The sequence below is a fragment of the Phacochoerus africanus genome, chromosome 13 (genome assembly GCF_016906955.1).
Source record: "Phacochoerus africanus isolate WHEZ1 chromosome 13, ROS_Pafr_v1, whole genome shotgun sequence".
Taxonomy (NCBI): Eukaryota; Metazoa; Chordata; class Mammalia; order Artiodactyla; family Suidae; genus Phacochoerus; species Phacochoerus africanus.
Genome location: NC_062556.1, coordinates 8793255 through 8818124, shown reverse-complemented (window position 1 = coordinate 8818124; position 24870 = coordinate 8793255). Strand labels below are relative to the sequence as shown.

The 24870-nt window shown below is 41.7% G+C and overlaps 2 protein-coding genes across 4 annotated transcripts in view; one reads left to right on the top strand and one right to left on the bottom strand.

Annotated features, from left to right (window-relative positions):
* The window catches only part of BRCA2 (BRCA2 DNA repair associated), a 51888-nt gene extending 39135 nt beyond the window's left edge, over positions 1–12753 (bottom strand). Inside the window, 9 exon segments of the mRNA XM_047755907.1 lie at positions 686–797; positions 1072–1121; positions 1869–1980; positions 2180–2220; positions 2311–2360; positions 2897–3002; positions 8835–9080; positions 11803–11908; positions 12607–12753. Of these exon segments, the coding sequence (XP_047611863.1) occupies positions 686–797; positions 1072–1121; positions 1869–1980; positions 2180–2220; positions 2311–2360; positions 2897–3002; positions 8835–9080; positions 11803–11869 (784 nt within the window). The 5' untranslated portion in view covers positions 11870–11908; positions 12607–12753.
* A 107-nt stretch (positions 12754–12860) lies between these two features.
* Positions 12861–23574, top strand: ZAR1L (zygote arrest 1 like). Of its 3 annotated transcripts, XM_047756361.1 has the most exons (6): positions 12861–13492; positions 14442–14537; positions 14632–15271; positions 15801–15893; positions 18914–18988; positions 23255–23574. In XM_047756361.1, the coding sequence occupies exons 2-6, from the start codon at positions 14485–14487 to the stop codon at positions 23426–23428; spliced, it is 1035 nt and encodes a 344-aa protein (XP_047612317.1). In that variant the 5' UTR covers positions 12861–13492; positions 14442–14484; the 3' UTR covers positions 23429–23574. The 3 variants fall into 3 exon arrangements, with proteins under 3 accessions (XP_047612317.1, XP_047612318.1, XP_047612316.1); XM_047756362.1 differs by having other exon boundaries at positions 12861–14537; positions 14740–15271; XM_047756360.1 differs by having other exon boundaries at positions 12861–15271.
* Positions 23575–24870: the final 1296 nt, after the last annotated feature.

Genomic DNA, 24870 nt, shown 5'->3' with positions numbered 1-24870 from the left:
ATTCGAGCCACGTCCGCAACGTACACCACAGCTCATGGCAATGCCAGATCCTTAACGAACTGAGCGAGACCAGGGATCAAACCCGAGTCCTCATGCATACTAGTCGGGCTCGTTAATCACTGAGCCATGATAGGAACTGCCATACTTACTTTTCCATTAGAAAATAAGGTCTTCATGTTTTGTTAATTATAAGTCTTACTCTGCATCTCTTATGTTTTGGGTTATAGGTTCTGGTTTTGTTTTTTTTTTTTGTCACAGTAGCATCATGAATAGCATGACGTTTTCATCTAAATCAAGTTAGTTTCTATTCTCAAAACCTTCAGTAATCAAGAAAGGAAAAGCACGAGTTCCTGTCGCAGCTCAGTGGGTTCCCCGACTAGTATCCATGAGGCTGCGGATTGGATCCCTGGCCTCACTCAGTGGGCTAAGGATCCGTTGTTGCCACAAGCTGAGGAGTAGGTCGCAGGTGCAGCTAGGATCTGGTGTTTCCGTGTCTGAGGCAAAGGCCGGCGGCTGTGGCTCCCACTTGACTCCTAGTCCGGGAACTTCCATATGCTGCGGGTGCAACCCTAAAAAAGAATAACAAGAGACAGAAGAAGCAGTGTATTTTCTCTTTAAGAAAAGAGGAGCAATATTTCAGTGATGTCCCTTAAAAACAGTAGTTCAAGTTAACAGAAGGACTTACCATGACTTTTAGCTTCTCTTTGATTTTTGTTTTCATTGTCTCTTCCGGAAGGAATAAACCTATTATTCTTCTTCAGACTTTCATCATGGTTAGAAAAATTGCTTTTCAAAATCTGCAAAAGTTGTATTTTAAAATTACTAGTATAAAAACTCTCACATAAAATTACTAGTATAAAAACTCTCAGTATATCCAACTTAAACCAAGAAACAGCAGAGTTCTGGAGGAAGTCAAAGAAAATCACACATAGAAATAAGTACAGGGATTTCCCCAAGGGCTTAGATAAATCATAAATTAGAGAATAAAGAATGCTAGATAAATAAGTTTTCAAGGTATTCTGAAATCATATGCTATTGCACCAGCACAATCAATTTGTCATTTTTACTTACGGCAGCAGCATCATTAGGAAATGCAGTTGCAGATGCTTCCTCATCTCTGGCTGTAAAAAAGAAAAAAAAAAGTTCAATTTACCTACACTACCTTACACATCCAACACTAAAGTTAATGTAAAGCTTGTGTATTTTTCGATCAAAAGAAACATGCACTCCTAAATTAAATGACAGATTTGAAACAAAAGGAACTGATCCAAGTAGCGTAATTACAAAGGTCAGTCAATACAGTGGATAAGCTATACTCATACTTCCTGGGCACCACTCATAAAGTGGTAAAAAACCCATGGTGATCCCGACTTAAAGGTAATACTGCCCACGAAGACTTGGAAAATCACATGAAGCTATGATGTCATGACTTAAAAGCTCAAACTTGTACCCTGTAGTACTTATTAGATAATAGTGCAGTAGATAGAAAGGCATATCGTATGTTTAATACTTCTCACTTTTCAACGTTCTTCTAATAATATCTCTAGTATTTCATCGGAGCAAGAAAAGAAGAACGCTAAATGCTCAGCTAAAGAGGAATCGAAATGGAATGTACTGGCTAGGAAAACAAACCCCCTGGTCTGTGCATAAATTAATCTGACTCCTCTAAGATACTATTTAATGCACTTGAGATTTATCCAAACCTACACTACATAGAATAAAATTATTCTGAGCTACTGACACACCTATCAAAGACAGTATTATCTAACCTGATTGCTACCGAATTATCTTTTCATATAAATATTTTTAACAGAAGCATTACAGATCTACCAGCATCATTTTCTCTAACACACATTTGCTGGTATTACCTATGAGCACAGTAGAACTAAGTGTTGGTGGTGTGGCCAAAGAACTTGACCAAGACATATCAGGATCCACCTCAGCTCCTAAACTTTCAGAAATACGTTTTGGTGTCTGACCCTGGAAACAAAGAAAACAGTTTTTTTCACAGAAGTGCACTGATGATTAAGAATACATTTTATTCACTTTTATTTCATCTATTATATACTGAATGCCTATGTGAGTCAGTAGGTATCTATCTGTAAATCTCAGGGCAAAATGATGAGACGTCAAATTCTCAATTACTACAAAGTAAAAATAAACCAGGAAGAATATTTACCTTCATGAGCTTTGGTGTATAAAATAAATTTCCACATACCACTGGGGATAAAACAAGGGAGAATTACTCAGTTTTATTTTTATTAAAATTTAGAGCATTTGAAAAATAAAAAGCCTTGTTTTAATTCATACCCGACTTTTCTCTTTGTGGTGTTACTTGTGTACATCGTAGAACAAAAGGACTAAAACAAAACAGAACAAATCCTTAAGATTATTCAAGAGAACAAAAATAGCAAAGAGAAACAAAATACCAATCTTATTTAAAAAAAGGACTCAGTCATTTCTATCATTAGAATTATACTAGTTTGTAGTATTTTTAAGAAAGTTATTATCTCATGAAGAACTAAGCAATCACTAAACTATGTTTAAAATCTCCATTGGAAGTAATGTATAAAGTATGCATAAATAGCATCATATTCTCTCCAAAAATTCAAAGTACGCAAATAATTTAAAGTGGATATTTCAAAGGCATTGCTTTTCTCAAGTTAACTGTTAGTTAAAAATTCCATGATACACAGAAAAACCAGTGAATTCAACATATTAAGAGAAACAAAGTAAATGTTTCTAATGTAAAAATTATTTTATTAAAGGACTCAACCAAAAAGAAAATTATCTAAAAACAGAAGATCCTCTGCTAGGCTCTAAGGCAAAACAATACCATAAAACAAACATCACGTGAAGGAAAATATTTAAATATTTTAATGTAATGACTTCATACCTTTCACTAAGACAAGAATTTGGAGGTGGGCTGGTAATATCATTTACTTGATCCATTTTAGCCTTCATTGTACAACTTTTATGTTTACTATTGGTAATATCCTTTCCTGAAACAATACGGTAGTTGAGTGAGAACAAATATGCTCTGGGTTGTGAATTTTCATTCTCTGGAAATATTTAAAAACAAAAAGTCTCATCTATAATGGGAATGAGAACATATGGGGAATTCAGTCTGAACTGGTTTCTCAGTTTGCTGACTCCTCCCAAAAAGGGATGTCTGCCCCCATTCAATAACCATGTGAAGCATATAATATGCATAAAACACATGAATAATACAATTCAAGATAGAACTGCAAAGAGTTAAGAATATAGTAGGGAAATTTTTTTGAAATGTATGGAAGTGGCATGCAAAATAAATAACTTGTCTTATTTATCACTGTATCCTTAGAAACTACAATACTGCCTGATAAGTAATAGACATTCCACAAATACTGGCTGAATGGATTAGAAAAGTGGGTTGTAGACAGTGACACATAATACTTGCTTCTGTTCTTATTGAACACATCTATTTTCTAAGACAATGTTCATACATTTAGGGTTTCTAAAGCTGTATGTGGCTTACCAAATACCATTTATAGTGGTTCAACATTCTTATTTTCTGAATCACAAATTTGGCACTTGAGGCACTTATTACTCAAAAATTGCTCTTAAAAATGGGTTCTTTAACTGATCCTATAATTTCTAACTTAAAGAAGTTTTGGAAAAATAAGCCGTGTTAGTGTTATAATGGCTAAAATCTAAAATACAGACATCCAATGCTGATGAGGGTGTGAAGCAAGAAGAATTCCCGTTCACTGCTCATGGGAATGCAAAATGGTACAGTCCCTTTGGAAGACAGTTTGCCGTTTCTTACAAAACTAAACACATCCCTAGGATAAGATCCAACAATTGCACTCCTAGGTATTTACCCAAATAATCTGAAAACTTAGGTCCACACACAATCCTGCATATGAATGTTGACAGCAGCTTTATTCATGATTACCAAAACTTGGAAGCAACCAAGATATCCTTCAATAAGTGAACGGATAAACAAACTAGTACATCCATACAAGAGAGCATTATTCAGTGATTAAAAGAAATGAGCTATCAAGCCACGAAGAGATATGGAGGACCCTAAAATCACTAAGTGAGAGAAGCCAGTCTGAAAAGGTTATACACTGTATGACTCCAACAAGACATTCTGGAAAAGAAAAAACCAGACAGTATAAACATCAGTGGTTTCCAGGGGCTTAGGGGGAAGAAAAGGTGAATAGGTGGAGCACAGGGGATTTTTAGGGCAGTGAAACTATTTTAAACGATACTGTAATGGTGGGTACATGATATTATACATTCCTCAAAATCCAGAGAACTATACAAAGAATGAACCCTAATGTAAACATAGGACTTGATAATAAAGTTTTGGCTCAGCAATAAAAAGAAATGCAAAAGAATGGAATGTGTAAGAAATAAAAAATAAAATGAACCAGGCAAAACCAAGTTCATACTCAAATATTTCCCAATTTTATAGCATTTCCATCCCAAACCCTCAATACTTCTTGTAAATAAACAGAATGATGGCTAAGATAAACTCATGTGATCTTATGCAAAAAAAAAAAAAAAAAGACTGCTGAGAAGAAGGAACAGCACATTTCCTCATGGAATTTTGTGGATAATTAAAAAAATTAATATACTAGATGTTAGAACTGAATTAAGTAGGTTAAAAAACAACTTAAGTCTTACTCCTACATTTCAATATTGAATTTAAAGTAAACTCAAAGAGTTTTATAGTATCTCGTCTTGTATCTAGGTCTTTAATCCATCTTGAGTTTATTTTTGTGTATGGTATTACGAAGTGTTCTAATTTCATTCTTTTCCATGTGGCTGTCCAGTTTTCCCAGCACCACTTATTGAATGGGCTGTCTTTTCTCCATTGTATATTCTTCCCTCCTTTGTCATAGATTAGTTGACTGTAGGTGCGTGGGTTTAATTCTGGGCTTTCTATCCTGTTCCACTGATCTATTTTTTTGTCTTTGTGCTAGTACCATATGGTTTTGATGACTGCTGCTTTGTAGTATAGTCTGAAGTGTGGGAGTCTCATTCCTCCAGCTCCATTTTTCCTTTTCAGGATATCTTTGGCTATTCTGGGTCTTTTGTGCTTCCAAACAAACTTTTAAAATATTGTATATAAAACTCTTAGAGGAAAACATAGGCAAAACACTCTCTGACATAAACCACAGCAACATCTCAGCTCCACCTCTTAAGAGTAATGACAGTAAAAACAAAAGTAAACAAATGGGACACAATTAAACTTAAAAGTTTCTGCACAGCAAAGAAAATCCTAAACAAAACAAAAAGACACCCACAGAATGGGAGAAAATATTTGCAAATGAAGTGACTGACAAGATATTCAGCTCCAAAATGTATAAACACCTCCTATAGCTCAATGCCCCAAAAAATCCAACCCCATCAAAAAATGGGCAGAAGATCTAAACAGACAGTTCTCCAAAGAAGACATGCAGATGGCCAAAAAACACATGAAAAGATGTTCAACATCGCTCATTATTAGAGAAATACAAATCAAAACCACCATGAGGTACCAACTTACACCAGCCAGAATGGCCATCATCAAGAAGTCTACAAACACTAAGTGCTGGAGAGGGTGTGGAGAAAAGGGAACCCTATTACACTGTTGGTGGGAATGAAAATTGGTGCAACCACTGTGGAAAACAGTATGGAGAGTCCTCAGAAAACTAAACATAGAACTACCATTTGTTCCAGCAATCCCACTCCTGGGTATCTATCCAGAGAAAACCATGACTCGAAAAGACACAGGTACTCTAATGTTCATTGCAGCACTATATGCAATAGCCAAGACATGGAAACAACCTAAATATCCATCTACAAAGGAGTGGATAAAGACGATGTGGTACATACACACAATGGAATATTACTCAGCCATTAAAAGGAAAGAAATAATGGCATTTGCAGCAACATGGATGGACCTAGAAATAATCATGCTCAGTAAAGTCAGTCAGACGGTGAGACACCAACATCAAATGCTATCACTTATATGGGGAATCTAAAAAAAGGACAGGATGAACTGCTTTGCAGAATAGATACTGACTCACAGACTTTGAAAAACTTATGGTTTCCAGAGGAGACAGGGTCGGGGGGGATGTATTGAGGGTTTGGGATGGAAATGCTATAAAACTGGGTTGTAATGGTCATTGTACAACCATAAATGTAAGAAATTCATTGAGTAATATTAAAAAAAGGCCAAAATGGTAAATTTTGTTATGTATATTTTACCACAATAAAAATTCTTTCAGAAAAGAAAAAAAAAAAAAACAACTCAAAAGCAAAAGGTCTCAAGAGACTGCAGTCAACAGAATTATTTACACCCTGTAACCTTAAATAAGTTATAGAGCTGCGAGCCCACAGTGGCCTTATTCATTCCTACCTTTCCCTGCTTATAGATAGACCAGTCCCAGCAGATTACAATTAGATGATAAATCACCATCTCTAGGTATGTCTTTCAGGATGCAAGACACTGAGAATAAACTGGCTTAGAGCTTTTCCTGACCACGTTAAGACAGATAGCTGTTCCCTTTATTATGCTCACAACATAGTACTTTGTACAGGCTCCTAGTATAACACATACCCACCAGTATATTTACATATTTTCTCCCATACAAGACTGAGTTCCCAGAGGTCAAAGGCCATCTTATTCATGTTTGTATCTTAAATGCCAAGCAAGCTGCCAGGCACAAAGTAAGCATGGAATATTTGTTGAATGGATGCTTCCCTTTTCTATGCTCTCCTTTGTATTTTACCTGCTAAATATCCCCTGTGGCTCTATCTTAGGCCTCATCAATATCAATAATAAATTTTCTCACTGCACGTGATGACTTTCTCACTTTCCAAACTGAGAGGTGGCTCTCGTGGCGGTCTCTTCCGCCGATATTCTCTTCAGCTTCAGTCCTAGGGTCCCCAAAGCTCTCAGGACTTCTCCATCTTCACATCCCACTATGGTCTCAAACTGCCGTCCAAACCTCAACCTACTTTTTTTTATCCTCTCAAACCCGCTTTTCCCCCAGTGCTTACAATTTCTGCGAATGTCTCCATGACATTAAGTCATGCTCTTAACCTATGAGTCGATCCTTTCCTTTGAATTCACCTTATCTACCTTCCATTTCCACTGTCACTACCATTACTCTAATTCAGGCAGTCACCTGGACCACTGTGTATGTCTCTTAATTGACCTCCCTGCCTGCAATCTTCTCTTCCTGTAAGAATCACCCAAGTAGTTAAAAAATATACATTCATGACCTCCATTTCCAGAGATACTAATTTAATAGATTCAGAGTGGTGCCTGGAATCTTCCTCTTCAGTCAGCACTTCCGGAGATTCTAATGGTCCAGGCATCACATTTTGAAAAACACAGCTTCAAAGACGGCTGCCAGATTATTAGGCTTTCTAAGCAAAATAAATATTCATTTCTTCTACAAATATTGACTGAATACTCACTATGTATACCCTTAGGTATCCAATAACATACAAGGAAATCTTTGCCCATTACCTACATCCTCTTCGTATGTGCATTTTCTAAAGAGTTTATCTTTCATAGCACTTATCACAGTTTAATTACTTATCTAAGTCTCCTGCACCAGAAGCTAAGTGAAAGCTATAGGGAATACTTCCCAGAAGCAGGGAGATAAGCCAAGATCTGAAAGATGAGTGCCAGTTAGCTAGACGAAAGAAGAAGTAACTTCTGGGCAGAGAAAACAATGTGTAAAGAGCCAAAGAGCATGGTGGTTTCAAACAGAAATCATTATGAATGAATGGTACATTGAGGGTGGGTGGGAAGGGAATTATGGAAAGATGAGGCAAGAGTTAATGAAGGAACAGATCATAAAGGACCTTGTAAATCATATTAAGGAGTCTGGATTTTATCATGAGGGCAAAGGGAGGTAATCAGAGGGTTGAAGCAGGAAGTAGCATGATTCAATTTGCATGGGATTTCTCTGCTCAACAACTCACCAAATAAATTCAATTTCATTAGCTTGGCATTCAATGCCTGGCTCTAAATCTGCTCTTTTTAGCCTTAGGTTGTTTATTGATCCCTTTCAGACATGCAACACTCTAAACAGTTCTGAATTAAGTTCACAAACTGTATCTCCTCATGCTTTTCCCTTTGCCTAGAACATGCTCACTCTACCCCATCTTCGAATTTCTGAACCTCATCTATTCGTCAAGGTTTCTATCAACTGAAAACATCCCTAATCAACCCCAATACTATTTACACTCATTATACTATTTGTACTTTTGGCATGCACCACATTCAGGCTTAGACTACATTTTACCTGTATTCTGTTAATTCCCCTTGCTAGAAAACAATACTCCAAAGAAAGGGAGAGTCTATTACTTAAATCAAGCAGGTAATAAATATGTGAATGACTATATAGTCTTATTACATGATAAATTGCAAACATCTGGTACATAGGCCAGGAAACATACTTCCAAATGTCAAAAGATATTTACCACAGTTGTTAAAAATATTATGTCATCTGTGATAACATGCATAAATATAGTTTAGTTTAACATCAAAACAAGCCCTAAGCTTTTTGTATAGGAAAGATACAATTCAGCAAATCTCACTGGGCAGGATACATTAATCGAAGGAAGGAGGGAAAGGAACATTTATTATGTACCTACATTATTTTATATAACCCAAACCTAGGTAGCATTTTGATCATTTCCACTTTTGAGGCAGGTCAAGTGTGGCCAGAGAGGCTGATCTGACCAACACAACATGCTTAACAACAGAGTCAGGATTTTTTTTAACACAAATTTGTCTGAATTACTAGTTCATGTTTTCTCTAGTCAACCGCATCACTTACCTGCATCTAATCTGAATTTATCTAATTCTTTTAAAGGAGACTGGTACCGTGGCAGAGTTAGACCTTGTTCTTTGAATATTATTGGAGTTGAAGCCAACTGATGATAAGGTTTCCTTTGCGGTGTTTTAAATGGGTTTGGTTCATAACTGCTATTTTTATATTCTGATTCTTCCGAAGGTTCAGAATTATATGGTGGAGCTTCTAAAGAAAGTTCTTCAAACCAATTAAGGCTTATTGGTCCTAAATCTGTAAGAAAAATTAGAATCCCATCTGGGTTTTAATCAGTAATACAAAAAAAATCCATGAGCCAATAAAGATTATAATAAAGAAAAGGATGCCTGAGATTTTGCCTGTGGATTACTTTCAAGGTACACTTATCACTAATCTATTCTCTTATGATCCTGTAGTAAGGTATAACAGGAGTTTACACAAGTTACAAGGACATTATTAGCTATAATAGCTCTTCTAAAGGTTTCTTTTATATTCACAATTCAGAAATAAAAATCATCCGTAATAAGAATGCATTCCAGGAGTTCCCATCATGGCTCAGTGGTTAACCAATCTGACTAGGAACCATGAGGTTGCGGGTTCGATCCTTGGCCTTGCTCAGTGGGTTAAGGATCTGGTGTTGCCACGAGCTGCAGTGTGGATTGAAGACACGGCTTGGATCCCACATTGCTGTGGCTCTGGCGTAGGCCAGCAGCTATAGCTCCATTTGGACCCCTAGCCTGGAAACCTCCATGTGCTGCAGGTACGGCCATAGAAAAGACAAAAAAAAAAAAAAAAAGAATGCATTCCACAGATACAATTCAAATAAGTGGCAACATTTCTTAAGTGGCTGTGACAAATCAATAGGCACAAGAGACAGGTAGACTCAAAAATAAAACAGAATAAAGAGATTCTCTGTCGGCATTCCCATTGTGGCTCAGTAGGTTGAGAACTTGACTAGCATTGATGAGGATGCAGGTTTGATCCCTGGCTTCACTCAGTGGGTTAAGGATCCGGTGCTGCTGTGAGCTGCAGTGTTGGTCTCAGATATGGCTAGGATCTGGCATTACTGTGGCTGTAATTTAGGCCAGCAGCTGCAGCTGCAATTTGATCCCTATCCCAGGAACTTTCATATGTCACAGGTACGGCCTTATAAAGAGTCTCTGTCATAGAGAATGTCAAAATTTCTCCCATGATCTATCCTTAAAGTAGTGGTTTTCATAGCGTGGTCCGTGGAAATTTGGAGGGAAGTTCCGTAAAACCCTTTTCAAGAGGCCCATAACGTCAAAACTATTTTCATAATATTAGGCATCATTTGCCTTTTTCACAATGTGGACGTCTGCACTGCTGGTGGGTAAAACCGATGACAACTTTATATCAGTCAAGACAGTGGCCACACTGTACTAGCAGTCACTGGGGTCTTTATCAACATGCCTTTGTTAAAAAACAAAGACAAAAAGCAAGTTTAACTTAGAGTGTCCTTAACAATGTAGCAAAAGTTAATTCTATTAAAATCTAATCCTACAGCATAACCTTTTTAATATTCTCTGTGGCAAAATGGGAAGCATGCATAAGTATTTTTGTATATATAAGTACAATAGTCGTCTAGAAAAGCACTCATATGATGAACTGTGAGCCGAATTAGCACTTTTTTTCATGGAAAGCCATTGTTACTAGAAAGAATGATTAAGTTATTCTGAGTTGAGCGACTTGGTACACACTTTCTCAAAAATGAATGAACCAAGCCTGTTACTTCAGGGAAAACAACAGTTTGTTGCCAAAAGCAAAATGTGAGCTTCCAAATGAGAATAAGAAGCTCGTTAAACTCTATCAGGCTTTGAGCCTGACATCTTCCTAAAACTTTTCTGATGACATCAGTCAAGTAATCAATGTGATTTTTTTTTTCTTTTCAGCTGTATCTGTGACATGCATAAGTTCCTGGGGCCAGGGATAGAACCCTCACCACAGCAGAGATCCGAGCTGCAACAGTGACAATGCTGGATCCTTAAGCCACTGAGCCACCAGGGAACTCCATGATTTTTTAATAATATCTAATGCAGTATGTCAATATACGGAATGTCTGTGTAATTCAGAACATCAATATTTTTCATACAATCCATGAATGATGTTACAACATGTATAAAAGATTTCTTCAAGAGGCAAGAAACAATAACTGAATTTAATGTAACAAGAGTATGAAAAATTCATTACATGGTTTCAGATTCCACATTGTAACTTCTAAGACGCTACTACTTAAGCTTTGGTGTAGTACCAAAGAAAAATTCCCAAGAGTAACTGAAGACCATTAAAATACTCCTTTTTCTAACTACACTGCTGAGTGAGGTTGGGTTTTCTTCATACACTTCTTCCAAACAACACTGTAACAGATCAAACACAAAACGGGTCCAAGAATCCAGCCATCTTCTCCTGAGCCAGATACTGAAGGAGAACTGCAAAATGTTAAAATAATGTCACTCTTCTCCCATTGGGGGAGTGGTTATTTTTCAAAAACATGTTATTCACATCAATATACAATGGGTTTATTTATTTATTATTAAGTTATAACTTTTTAAAAGTTCTTTTAAATTTCTAATATGTTCGCCTATAATAAACAAAAGCTCTTGGTCCTCCATCATTTTTAGAGTGGAAGGAATACTGAGACCAAGAAGTTTGGTCTCAGTATTCTGCTCTATGTTACCAATGCGTCTGATGTGCTAGAAGTTTTCTGCTGAAAAAAAACAATTCTACTGCCAATCAAAGGGCCAGTCTCCTCTTTGTCCACTACAGGTTCTACACTTAACCATGTGGTTAAATGTAAATGATTATTTTCCTAACTGATTTGACTCTATATAAAGCAGTTTATGGTGTAAACAAAAATGTGAAGTATTGGATTCTTTTCAGCAAGCACGCACAGTTAAATGTTTTTCTGAAAACATTTTTCTCAGTGTAATTGATCAATTTATATAAAATTTGTCCATACCTGCTTCGTTGCATCGCGTCTTAAAAATTTCAAAAAAAGTTGGTCTCTCTTTGCATCCAATCGGCATTTTTATCTACAATATGCCTCCGACGTTTGGTAAATGAGTCTGCAAAAGAGAACACCAAAATATACTTCACAGGATACAGTCCTTGTTAAGTGACTCTGAGGTAAAATCGGAAGCGGGTAAACTTGCCTAAAATTACATTGTCTATTTACCTTGGTCCCACTTTTGGGACAAGACTCAACGCGATGAACTGAGCTTTCTATATCTGTGCCGTCCAATACGGCAGCCACTAGCCACATTAAGCATTTGAAATGTGTCAAGTATGACTCAAAATCAGAATTTTCAATAGTATTATCTCTCTTAAGTTAACTAGTCACGTGTGGCTAGTGGCGGCGCAGTTAGCAGGGGCTATGAGATAAACACCATTTCGCAATGCCCAATCAGTAAATCTTCGTAACACAGCAATTACCTGGGGACTAAGATACAGTGTGCCATAGGTTTTAAAACACTTTCCAAAAGAGCAAGATTCCGCTAAAATAACTTTATCATATTTCCAATTAAGGAAATTTCGGATTGGGACATCTGGGACAAGAGGCCCCCCCCAGCTGGGCAATGGAGTTCCCGGGAAGGGGCGGGGCCGGAACCTCCGGCCCTGAGAGCAGGTCCCTCTCCGGGCCTGCGAGGGGCTGGCGGGGTCCATCCCGGGCCGGAGGCCGCGGCTCCCACCCGGGCACGAGACGCGCTCCCCGCCGCCTGAGACCGCGGAAGCCTGGCCGGTCTCCACTCCTGCCAACACTAACCGCCTTCAGAGGTGCAGCTCTCTTTGGCCAGAGTAGGCTGACAAAACCCGCGCCGGCACTTCGATGAGGAATCTGACCCCAGACTCCTTTCCGCCGCCACCCACAGCCCCAAACAGCACCCAGGGCGCAGAGCCCCAGCAACCCCGCCTCCGCCCACCGGGTTTCAGACGCTCGCGCCAAAAGCCGGCTCTCGGGACACGTGACGCCATGACGCCATGACGCGGCACGCAACGTGCGCGCCACCCGGAAGTCAGGCTCGGGCCGGGCCGCTGCCGCCGCCGCATTTTGTGGCCAAAGCCAATCATTGTTTAACTACCTGAGAGTCTGTACCCAGCGTTACTCTTCTGAGCCTTCAGAGTAGCAGGCCGCGCTGCTGGGAGGGACCGCGCGTCCTGTGTATACTCCCCGACTTCTTCCCCTTCTCTCCGCTACATCTACGTTTGGGTGCCCCCTCGGACAGGGCCTGGGGTCTTTGAAAAGTCTTAGTTCTAAGAATGGGCGTCCCCCAAAGAGGGCAGATGTTCGAAAACTCGACAGTGGTCCGTGGCTGTGGATGACTCCTTTTCCCGGCTGCCTGCTCCCTCTAGGGTAGAAGGGGCTGCAATTTAAAGCCAGAGGACATTAGTTCTAGTCCACAGGCAGCTGGGGGTTTTCAAAACATCTGAACCCGCTTCCCTGCTTAAAAAACTGTAAAACCCGCCTCAAGTCTCCTGCATTGTTAAGTATTTCCCTGTGGGGGCTTCCGTAATATCCCTTGACATTCCTAGGGTGCCAAGCACTGTTTTGTGCCCGACTTCTCCTCCAGACCGCCTGCAAGATATGCTTAGCACCAGGCTTAATTCAGGTTTATAGTATTACCTAGAAAACCTTCGGCTGGATTCTGGAGGTGAGAGCGGCTCATGGGCCTTGCTGCTTCCTGAAGGCTCTTGAACAGTGCACAATGGAAGCAACCTTGGATTAGAAAAAGGGTGGCCTCTGCTTGGTTCTTTGGGTGTCATTTTCGTTTGATAATCCTTAGCTGTAGTAGGAAGTCTTACCAATACAGATAGGTACCACAGCTATGATCATCCAGGTCTAAATAGCAAAGAAACACAGGCGCTTGATCTTTACCCAATAACAGCTACCACATAGTGAACATCTGTGAGTTGTTCTGCTTTGTGCCTTATAAGAAATATCATGCTTAGTCTTATAATAATTTATAAATCGCTGGGTATTTTCAGATGGGGAAATCGAATCATCTTAGTTTAAGTTGCCTGGTAAACAAAGACTGGGTTTCAGTTCAAGTGTGTGTGTGACTTCAGGTACTTAACTATCCTATTAAATCTGTATTTACCCTCTAGATCAGAACAATTTGCTTCCCTCCTCACACCCTGTTTTGCGAGGGAGGGGGGCGAGGCAAGGGTCCTCATTGGAGTGTTTTAATGAGAACTGTTAGTATGTCATACAACCTTCCCAAATATATTTTTTTACTATATCACTGCCCCCTCTCCCCATAACTTTATGCTCCTTGTTCCTGTGGTACCAGGTTTTTTACACTCATTAGCTGTGCATAGCATTCTTTCTTATACACACTCTTCTAGTGTGGCAGCTCAAATGATTTACTGCTTGAATTTGATCTATGGTATCTTTTAAAACAGGACCTCTAAAATGGGGAGTCCCTATGCGAATAACTAAATGAATTGCTAACTTAGGGCATGTGTGTGAATAAGAAGTTAAATGAAAAACAGCTTTGAAAAAAAGAATCGAAGAGACAGGGAAGAGCAATTAGAGATCGGGCAGCAATTAGACCTCTGCAGGTAAGGAGATCACCTTCCTTCCCCCAATTACGATAACAGGCAGCAGCACCCGGCCCGATCTGAAATAAATGAAGAAGCTCGGATGAACCTGAACCAACTTGTTGTGGAGAAAGAGGGGGCGGTTGAAGATGGAAGGTAAAGTAAGGACACAAACAAACTGCCCCGGGATATTGCGCTGCGCCTGGGCGCCGGGAGGGCGGATGGAGCGTTTTGTGCGTGTTCCCTACAGCTTGTACCCGGGCTACGGGAACACGCTGCCTTTGGGTCACCCCGGACTCGCTGAGCACAAACAGCCCGACTGGAGGCAAAACAACGGTCCCCCCGCTTTTCTGGCCAGGCCGGGGCTGCTGGTGCCCTCCAATGCCGCGGACTACTGCGTGGACCCTCGCAGGAGGGCCCAGCTCAAGGCCATTCTCTCCCAGATGAACCCCAACCTGAGCCTGAGGCTGTGCAAGGCCACCACCAAGGAGGTGGGCGTGCAGGTGAGCCCGCCGGTGGACAAGTCCGTGCAGTGCTCGCTGGGGCCTCGCACCTTGCACAGCCGCTCCCCCTGGAGCGGCCCAGGCCAGCAGGCGCCCGGGTCCGCTTGGGGGGTCTATTCGTCGGTGATGGACCGCAAGGGCGTGGGGCTGCTGCGGAAGGATGGCGAACACGAGGAGAGGAAAGCACTTTCGGGTCTTGCGGAGCCTGGCCAGCAGCCGCCGCCGCCGCCGCCACCGCCACCACCAAGTTCAGAAGAGGACCGGCGGGAGGAGTTCCAGCAGCACGATGCGTCGGGGGAGGAAGATGCCTCGAGTCCGGAGGAACGCCAGGACAAGCAAGCTCAGGGCGGTGACGGTGCTCCGTTCCGGCCGAAACCCACCTTCCAGGTGAGCCCTCTCTGCCTTCCCCGCAGCCCTCTGCTAGCCCCATTCCCTCTTTCCTGTTTTCCATTTCTAGAGCAATGACAGCAGAATCTTCTCTTGCTCCCTCCCTTTATTTGATGGAGAGCAAGTTCTGAAAACATGTATTTTACATGGCATAGGTGCTTTGTCCCTTGGGGGCAAACTAGGGTGCCCACTTGAAGCCTCAGAAACCCCAGTGTTTGGGAGCCATAGCTCTTGGGAATGAGGGGACAAAGGAGGGTTTCAGGTTGTGAAATACGTGGTCAGCCCTTCATTTCGTGAAGATGGTGCGCGTGGTCTTGGGGAAAATAGATTAGCAAAGCCTGAGGGCCGCAAGAAGCATCCCAGAGTAGTGAGTCCTTGAGAGAGGAGGCCGGAGTCAATGTTGTGAGCTTGAGAAGAGCTCTGATTGAGGTTAAGGAGGCTTCTTGTATTTTTTCTTACACAAAGCCACAGGAACAGGCTCCCCCCTCAAACACTAAGATAGTAAAGGACTTTTCCTCCTTATTTGCAGTTTTTAGAACCAAAATACGGCTATTTTCACTGTAAAGATTGTAAGACCAGATGGGAGAGTGCTTATGTCTGGTGCATTTCTGGAACTAACAAGGTAAGTAAAAGTGAGTGGGACCAGGGCGAAGGCTGGGGCGGGCAGATGGTGCATGGGGGGGGGGTACAATCCTGATGGAGTGCGGCTGTGGTGCTGCCTCAGCCATCTTGGCCGCACCTAATGGGTGCTCCGTCAGTGTTTGAACAGAGCCGAGCTGGGCCATCCACCAAAATGCCAGAGCACCTGAACCATATCCCAGCGTTAGATTTGGTCGGGTAGTTCCCTTGGACAAAATGTCAGGTTGTTTAGATGAACACTTGCTCTCCTGTGTCTTGGGACTTGTTGCTGTAGCCATTTCCCTCTGCGCCCCCCACCTTTTTTTTAGGGCCACACCTGCAGTATATGGAGGTTCCCAGGCTAGGGGTTAAATCAGAGCTGCAGCTGCCAGCCTACACCACAGCCACAGCAACACCAGATCCGAGCTGCATCTGTGACCTACACCACAGCTCATGGCAGTGCCAGATCCCTAACCCACTGAGGGAGGCCAGGGATCGAACCATGTCCTCATGGATACTAGTGGGGTTGATTAACTGCTGAGCCATGATGGGAACTCTCTGTAACCATTTGTTTTTAATTAGTGCATTTTAACAGATTTGGGCCTTGGCTCTAGTAAATTTCCACTTTCTGTCCACAAGGTGGAGCAATACGGGAACTAATTTGTGGTACAGGTTAGCTAGCCTTGAGGGACTCAAGCTAAGCAATGGCTGCAAGGAGTAACACTGAAAAAAATCTGACCCTGTGATCACTCGGCAGAAGTTCAGGTTCTTGCCTTGACTTGATGGGAACACTACTGGCTCTGATATCCCATACCTCGAGGGGAGCTCAGGCACTGTCGGTTCCTCCCTGGGCGGCCGTCCCCAAAACACCCCCCCACACCTGCTCGTTGGTTCTCTGCTTGTCCTTTCCTGTCCTTCCAAAGTCGGTTCTGGCCTGATGCATGTCCTTTTCCCAGGGAGCTTGCCTTAATCATTGGATTAACAGAAACCGGAACAGGACTGCCCCTGCCATCACGTAGCCCACAGGGTCTGCTCTGATTTCTGAGGAGGTGATGGGACTGCGGTCCTCCCTGCTGCTCCGTGTCTTGATTACGAGGCCTTTACTCTGATCTCATCTGATTACTGTTGGAACATCCTTAGCTCTTAGAAACTATTCTTGGAAAGTAACGGTCCTTCAAAACTCCTTTTCCCTCCACCAATTCTACACATCTCCATTTGCTTTAAAAAAAAAAAAAATTGGGGGCTGGGTAGGAGAGGAAATGCAAAACCCCTTTTTCAGAGAAGTGGGCGTGCTGAGGAGTAGAGGCTGTATTCCCGTACCCCCTGTAAGGTGGGCGTATCCTCCCAGAAGCCAGGCACCACAGCCTTCCCAGCCGTGCTGGGGTTACGGTTGTTGGTGAGTGGGATGTGGGATTGGAGGCTTGAAATGTATGACCCGGGGCCCCGTAGTTCCAGGTCGCTGCCCCTTTTCAAGCTGACTTGCAACCCTCCCACCCACCTCGGTGCTGCAGTGCAGGAAGCCCATCCCAGGAAGTGTGGGAGATTTCAGGAGTTGTAATAAAGGCTGGAGAAAAAATTGGCCTGTGGCATTTTGTAAAGAATATTTATATTTACCATCTTACCTGTGTATACAATTTCAGTTCCTTGAATGACTGAAGTACCATTTCTTTTTTAATCACTTAATTATTTGCACTTTATTTCTCTTTCCTTCCACACTTGTTCTCTGGACAGTCATGGGTGTGAGGGCTGCTGGGGCGACTCAGTTCTCCCTCTTGAACCCCTGCGCTTGTCTCCTGTTTTCAGTTCACTGTTCAGAGAACTTGCATTGAGGGGAGTTGAAATTCATAGGCCAGGACACATCTTTTATTTAATTTTGTCCCCCCACCCTGCCCCCTTAATTGGAATTAGTTGTCTACCTATTAAAATGGAAGAAGCTTTCACATTCTGCATTTCCAGACTTTGCTGAACATTCAGACTATGGTCATTAAATACTCTGAGTTCAAGCGTGAGGGCAGTCGGTTGGGGAATAGGCAGCTCTGTCTCCTTTACCCGGGTGAGTGCCCTGCATTCTGCAACAGTCTGCATCTGGTCTCTCTCATTCTACAAGCATTTGATCTTGAGGCACCTGTGCTATTGCCGTTTGGATACTGCTTTTCCAGTTTAAGGACGAGAGGGAGAGGGCAAGGAGGCGATGCTAAGACTAGAATGAAAACTTGATTATTAGTTTTTTTTTTTTTTTACTCTAGCCATTTACCAGACCCTGGAACTGAAGAGATGTTTGAACTAAACCACAGTTACTTCTCTTGCCAGAAAGAAAAACAGTAGTTTTTCATTCAAACACTCCTGCCATTAGGATTCAAAGATCAAGACAGAATTTATCCTGAAGAAATGTGTTCTGAGAGGAGTGACACAGGAAAAAAAAGAGATTTAGTGATAAAGGTGTTGGCGTGTGTGGCACAGACGTGGTGCAGAAATAATGCAGGACGGGGATGGCTCCCCCTCTCAGAGGGATGACATCTTGACGTCCAAGTAGGGTTTGAAAGGTTTGCAAAGAGGAGCTCACCAAATGAGGGCAAGAGGGAAGGTCCATAAGATAAGGCCCAAAGCCTAGAAACCATGCGTGTCCGTGGATAACAATGATTTGAATTTCCAGTGGAAAAATGCCGGATAAATGAAAAAGTGGGGCAAATAGACCGGGATGAAAGGAGAAGGTCCCGGGTTCTGCCTGTACAATGAATAAAATGCTAATAGCTGCTTCCGGTTGATGACTTTTACGATGGTACTTTATGTCCATAATGGGGTAGTTGTCAGGATTGTAGAAAAAGGGAGGGGTCTCGGGATTTTACAGGTAAGGGAAATGGTAGTTCAAAGAAGAAGGAACTGGTAGCACCAACAGAGTTAAAGGTCTCAGCATAGAGGTTGGGCGAGAGCAAGAAACAAGTTGGAATGGAATGGATTCCTTAAATTAAGAACTGGGAGCCTAGGGTCCCTAGAAACTTGTACTAAAGACAAATTTCTCTTTAGGTTTATTTCAAACAACTTTGTTGCAAATGCCAAAAGAGTTTTAACCCTTATCGAGTAGAGGCAATCCAGTGCCAGGTAAGCAAATAGAATACTTCCATTTGTGTCTGTAAATGTTTTCTTTCTTAAGCATGACGCTTCTGCGGCAAGATGTTCGGATTTGATAGACTTGGATATTTGTGTAGGAATGTGAGGTTTTCTATATGTTTGAATTTTTTTAATATTTGAGAAAACATAAATTCTGTTTTTTTTTTTGTTTTTGGGTGGGAGGTGGAGATGTATTCTTAAATGGCTTTGTATGGTATGTTTATGTGTGTGGTATGTGCATTTTTTCCTCGGCCACCCTGTGTGTAGTTGGGATGCAGTCATTTAATAGGTAAGCTTTAGTGAGCTGTTAGCACGTGCCGCACTTGGGGCCTAGTCCTTTGCATTATCTCCTGTCATCTAACCTCTGGGTTGGGTACGATTCCCATCATACAGAGCAGAAAGCTCAAGTTCAATGCGAAAATAACTTGTCTGGGGTTAGATAGAGAGTAAGTCTAAGAGCTGCAATCAGATTCCCTGGTGTCCCAGTGTCTAGGAAGTCAGAGTTGGGTGAGTTCTTACCTAAAACAGCTTGCAGGAAACCTGTCTAAGTTTTTTCAGAAAAGTGTGACGTAGTTGATTTTCATCATCAAAGGATTTTTTTTAACCTAAATCCTTCACTTCGTTAAAAATACTTATTTAGAAATAAATGATAAAAAAACGAGTCTAATAGTTTATAAATGATTTATCTTTCGAGTTTCTACTCTGACATTCTCACATAGTCTGTTGACTATGGTTACTTTAGATTTAAATATATTTTCTTATTGGTATACTCCTTGTTGTTGTTTTCTGGTTTTCCTTGAATGGATTAAAAAAAAAATCCCCCTGCTATTACTTTGGCAGTTATTCATTTTTCAGTGTTCTTTTGGTAGTTACCTGGAGATGACAGCATGATTCCTGAGCAATTTGTGTAGAGGCGGACAAGTCAGTGTGACGTCTCCTTGACAATGCAGTGAACACCTAATTCCTTATTACTTCATCCGAACTTCTGTGCTGCTGTTGTTCCTTCATAAGACATTATTTTATGTAGGCATAATTCATATCACTTTAGCTATATATTTACCGTTTCTGCTGCTATTAGGTCCTTTTTGTGTCTGGGACCACGTGCCTTTTACCTGAAGAACACATTTTAATATTTCCTGTAGTGCAGGTCTGAAGGTGACACATTTTATCTTGTCTGGGAGATTTTTTTTTTTAATTTTACTGATTTTATTTTTTTGTCTTTTTAGGGTTGCACCCGCAGCATATGGAGATTCCCAGGCTAGGGGTCAATTTGGAATTGTAGCTACAGCCAGATCTGAGCCGTGTCTTCAACCTGCACCGCAGCTCACAGCAAATGCCAAATCCTTAACCCAAGGAGTGAGGCCAGGGATTGAACCTGCATTCCTGAAGAGTAGTCAGATTTGTTTTTGATGAGCCATGATGGGAACTCCATCTGGGAGATTTTTTTTTTGCTCTTTAGGGCCGCACCCACAGCACGTGGAGGTTCCCAGGCTAGAGGTCTAACCGAAGCTATAGCTGCCAGCCTACGCCAGAGCCACAGCAACACCAGATCCAAGCTGCATCTGCGACCTACACCACAGCTCATGGCAATGCTGGATCTTTAACCCACTGAGTGAGACCAGGGATGGAACTTACAACCTCATGGCTGCTAGTCAGATTTGTTTTTGCTGAGCCACGGTGGGAACTCCTGTATGGGAGCTTTTTTATTTTTTATTTTTTTGTCTTTTTGTCTTTTTGTTGTTGTTGTTGTTGTTGTTGCTATTTCTTGGGCCGCTCCCGTGGCATATGGAGGTTCCCAGGCTAGGGGTTGAATCGGAGCTGTAGCCACCGGCCTACGCCAGAGCCACAGCAACGCGGGATCCGAGCCGCGTCTGCAACCTACACCACAGCTCACGGCAACGCCGGATCCTTAACCCACTGAGCAAGGGCAGGGACCGAACCCGCAACCTCATGGTTCCTAGTCGGATTCGTTAACCACTGCGCCACGACGGGAACTCCTGGGAGCTTTTTTTAAAGGATAATTTTGCTGAGTAAAAATTGTTAGTTTGGGAGGAGTTCATTTCTGCCCGGTAAGAATCTGACCCTCATTTTTTCTGTAAAGTAGGCTATTAGTCTTTTGCAGCTCCTTTGAGGTGATATCTCACTCTTGATCACCTTCTTCAAATCTATTTGCTTTTGAGACATCTCTCTCTGCTTTGGTTTTCAGCAGTTTTGCAATTAAATGTCTACTTGGGTGTCTTTGTATTTATCCTGCTTGCATTTCTTAGTGTTTCCTGAAGATTTTTATCACTTTTGGAAAATTAGCAGCCATTATTTTTAAAATACTACTTCTGCCTCCATGTTCTCTTTATTCTAATGGCTTATGTTAGATCTTTCACCATAGCTCCTACCTTTTGTGCTTTTTTCTATGTTTCCTACGCTTTTGTCACTCGTTTCAGTTTGGATATCATCTACCAAACTATCTTCATTTCTCTTTTTTTTTTTTTCCTTTGGCTCTTCCAATCTGTTGTCAAGCCTACCTGTCGAGTTAGAGATTTCAGTTACTGCATTTTTCAGTACTAGAATTTTCGCCTTTTTAAATGACATAGAGCTCTCTGCTAGAAATATCAGTCTCATTTCTTTGAGCCTATTAAGCATCATTATCTTAAAATTTGTACCAGGTAACTCCATTAACTTAATCCCCTGCAGTTCTGTTGCTATCTTCTTCATATTCCTTAGTTTTCGAATATTGTTCTCTCTCCTCTTAGACCTGGTTGTTGAGTGCTATGTATATTGTATATGAATAATTACAGTGCTGATTTGAGGCCTGGGACAGTATCTTTTCCCCACAAGACTTCTTTGCTTCTATCAGGCAGATGGGGACACTAGCAGTTTCTGATTACTGTCTTCCAATCAGGGTTTTGAGCTCTTGGGAAGCTGGGCTTTGGCGTCTGTGAAGGCTGGTCAATTTTTGGTTCATTCTTATCCTTGGAGTGTAGCCTTTCAGGGTTGCAACACAGACCCTGAATTGTTTACTGGGGCTCTTCCATTTTGGTGGAAGATTTAAGATTATCCTTAGCCTCGTCAACATGCTGAACTCATTTTCAGCTTCTGATTGCCTTTCACCTCTTCTGGAACTGGCTTTAGAGAGAGAATAGCCCCAGATGCCAGGCTCATCTCTATTTCCGGGTTTCTTTATCTAACAGTTGGATATTTCTCTAGTGCCTTCAAATAGTTGTTGTTTTTAATTATTATCTTCGTTGCTCAGTTGGTGGGAGACTTGGTCAAAACTATCTAATTCACCATTGACAAAACTGGAAACCTGCTTTGAGAGTAAATCCTGATTTGTTTTTTGATTAATTTTTTAATTGTGCCTTTTCTCCATTATAAAAGTGATGGGAGGATTAAATGAATTTTTATGAAGTGCTGAGAGCAGTACATGTAGTAAACAACCATGTGAGTATCAGGTTTAGAATTTTCTTAAGGAGGCAAACTCAGCAGTGAGAGAGTGGAAGGTGGAAGTGTGGTACAATATTTAACCACATCTGAGACTCACGTAGAAAAGAAAAATACCTGTTTTCATAAGATAGAAGGTAAAGCTTGACTTACTCTTTTTGGCTATGGGCATATGCATCAAATAGAGCAGTGGTTATCAACTTTTAAAGATGGACAGGGTTGGAAGGTGAACCAGAGCGGTGGGGTGTGGTTTTTATTTATAAAAAGAAAGAATGGGAAAATGGTGAAAAACATTTCAAATTCCAGCAATGATGAGGCGAGCCTGGAAGGAAAACAGCCTTCCCTAGAACACCCTCTCGGTGTGACAACCAAGAACATCTTCAGATACCGCCGAGTGTCTGCTGGTCTGTAAAATACTGCTGGCTGAGAATCACTGCTCTAGTGTTTTTAAATGTTCGAGTCGAGATAGTCAAATCCCTTAATACCCATTGCTTCTCACCCTCAGCTGGCTGCAAATGTATAAATCCAAAATAATGAAGGCAGCCTCCCAAACTCTACCTTTTAAAACTTTGCTCTTGCGTCTTCTGGACTGGCTCAGGGGCGCTCTCTTAAATAGCATCTTTGGTCATTCATCTTGAAAAATGCTGACACTTAATGGGCTGTGAGTGGTTTTGTACAACTCGGTCTTGGACTTCTCGTAGGATTCAGTGGAGGACCAAGATACCAGGGGTAGATGTCATGAGAAGTATTTTCATTTGAAGATGACATTTAAGGAACTGCTTTGATCATTTAGTGCCCAACCCTGTTCCTTCTTTTCTAAAGACCTGTTCCAAATCTCGCTGTTCCTGTCCTCAAAAGAAAAGACACATCGATCTCAGGAAGCCTCATCGGCAGGAACTGTGTGGTCGCTGCAAAGACAAGAGGTTCTCCTGTGGCAATATTTACAACTTTAAATACATCGCACGACAGGGAGTACACTTGGTACAGGACACCTGAACTCTTCTTGTAACTGACTGTACAGTTGCTCTTTTGCGTCATGGCTCTGACCTGGTGTTGGAAAATGGATTAGGCTTTTGTACTTTTTGTAGGTTGTATGACAATTATCATTGTGAATAGAATAAAATAAATGCATGTGAAATAGACCAATGAAGGTACATTAATTGGTGATCCTGGGATAAAAACAAACAAACAAAAAATTGGGAAATGGTAGATCGTAACACTAATCCGAAGAGAACAATGAAGAGGAGCAATCGTCATTCATCTGACAAAATTGTGTAAACTGGGTATTGTAAGCACTAGGAGCAGAGAGACCATTATGGGCAAGGTCCTTGCCTTCAAGTGTATATAATAATGCTAGCAAATGCTGACATAGAACTTACTACATGGCAGGCATCCTTGTAATTCATCATAGCAGTCTTACATTACCCTTTTTTAATAGATGAGGAAGGGGCGCCCCAGGCAGGTCATAGGGTAAAATGAGGATTTGAACCCAAGTGGGCGAGTACATTCTCTGTGGCTTTAACTACGATACTGATCTTTTTCTCAGACTCAGACATGTTGAGGGCAGTGAAGGAAACGGGACGCTCTCATAGAGTGACTCTTAGATCGAGTGGTTGGAAAGAGGCGACATGAACTTTGAGACCTGCGGGATAAGAGGGAGCTGGAAGAAAAGAAGGTGGTTTCAGTCCAACAGAAGAGACCCTGGGGGCAGGGGGGGACATGTCCTCGGTGTGGCCCAGGAACAGGAGCCCCTGAGGTTGATGTCAGACACAGGCTGGAGAAGGCAGGGCTGAGGTCACAAAAGGTTCCTCTGGCCCTGGTCAAGCATATGGCAGCCCTTGGACGGGTTTTAGCAAGGCACTGACGTCAGAGTCTTCCTATAAAAAAATGAACTGCTTTGAGGGAAGACCAAGTAGGGTGGAAGGAAGGAGACCAGTGAGGCGGTTAACGAAGGTCCGAGCAAAATTATGGCTTGGAAAAGAGTGGGCGGCCGTGGAGGTGGAGAGAAATACATCAGTTCAAGGTAATGTTTGAAAATGTAATGCACAGAAGTGGAAGTGGGTGATAGTGAAATAAATGTGACTTAGAGTTTCCCTGTGGTGCACCGGGCTAAGGATCTGGCTTTGCCACTGCTGTGGCTCAGGTAGCTGCTGTGGCCTGAGCTTCATCCTTGACCCTGGAACTTCCACATGCTGCATGTGCAGCCAAAAAGGGGGGAAAGATGACTTAGATTTCTGCTTTGAGTCTGGGTTGGAACTGAGAGGTGTAACAGGAACATATTGTGGAGTCAAATTACCTGACTTCAAGTCCTCGGTGGGTACTGAGGACATGGGTGATTGTGGACAAGTTATTTTCTGTCTCAATGACTCTTCCATAAAGTGGGGATAAGAATAGGAATTGTCTCTGAGTGGTGGTGATGTGAGGACTAAAGTCGCTGA

Coding starts and splice junctions, on each gene's coding strand:
- ZAR1L (XM_047756360.1), top strand. CDS start 14,531: ATGGAAGGTAAAGTAAGGACACAAACAAACTGCCCCGGGATATTGCGC. Junction 15,894..18,913: donor GCATTTCTGGAACTAACAAG/GTAAGTAAAAGT, acceptor ATTTCTCTTTAG/GTTTATTTCAAACAACTTTG. Junction 18,989..23,254: donor TAGAGGCAATCCAGTGCCAG/GTAAGCAAATAG, acceptor TCTTTTCTAAAG/ACCTGTTCCAAATCTCGCTG.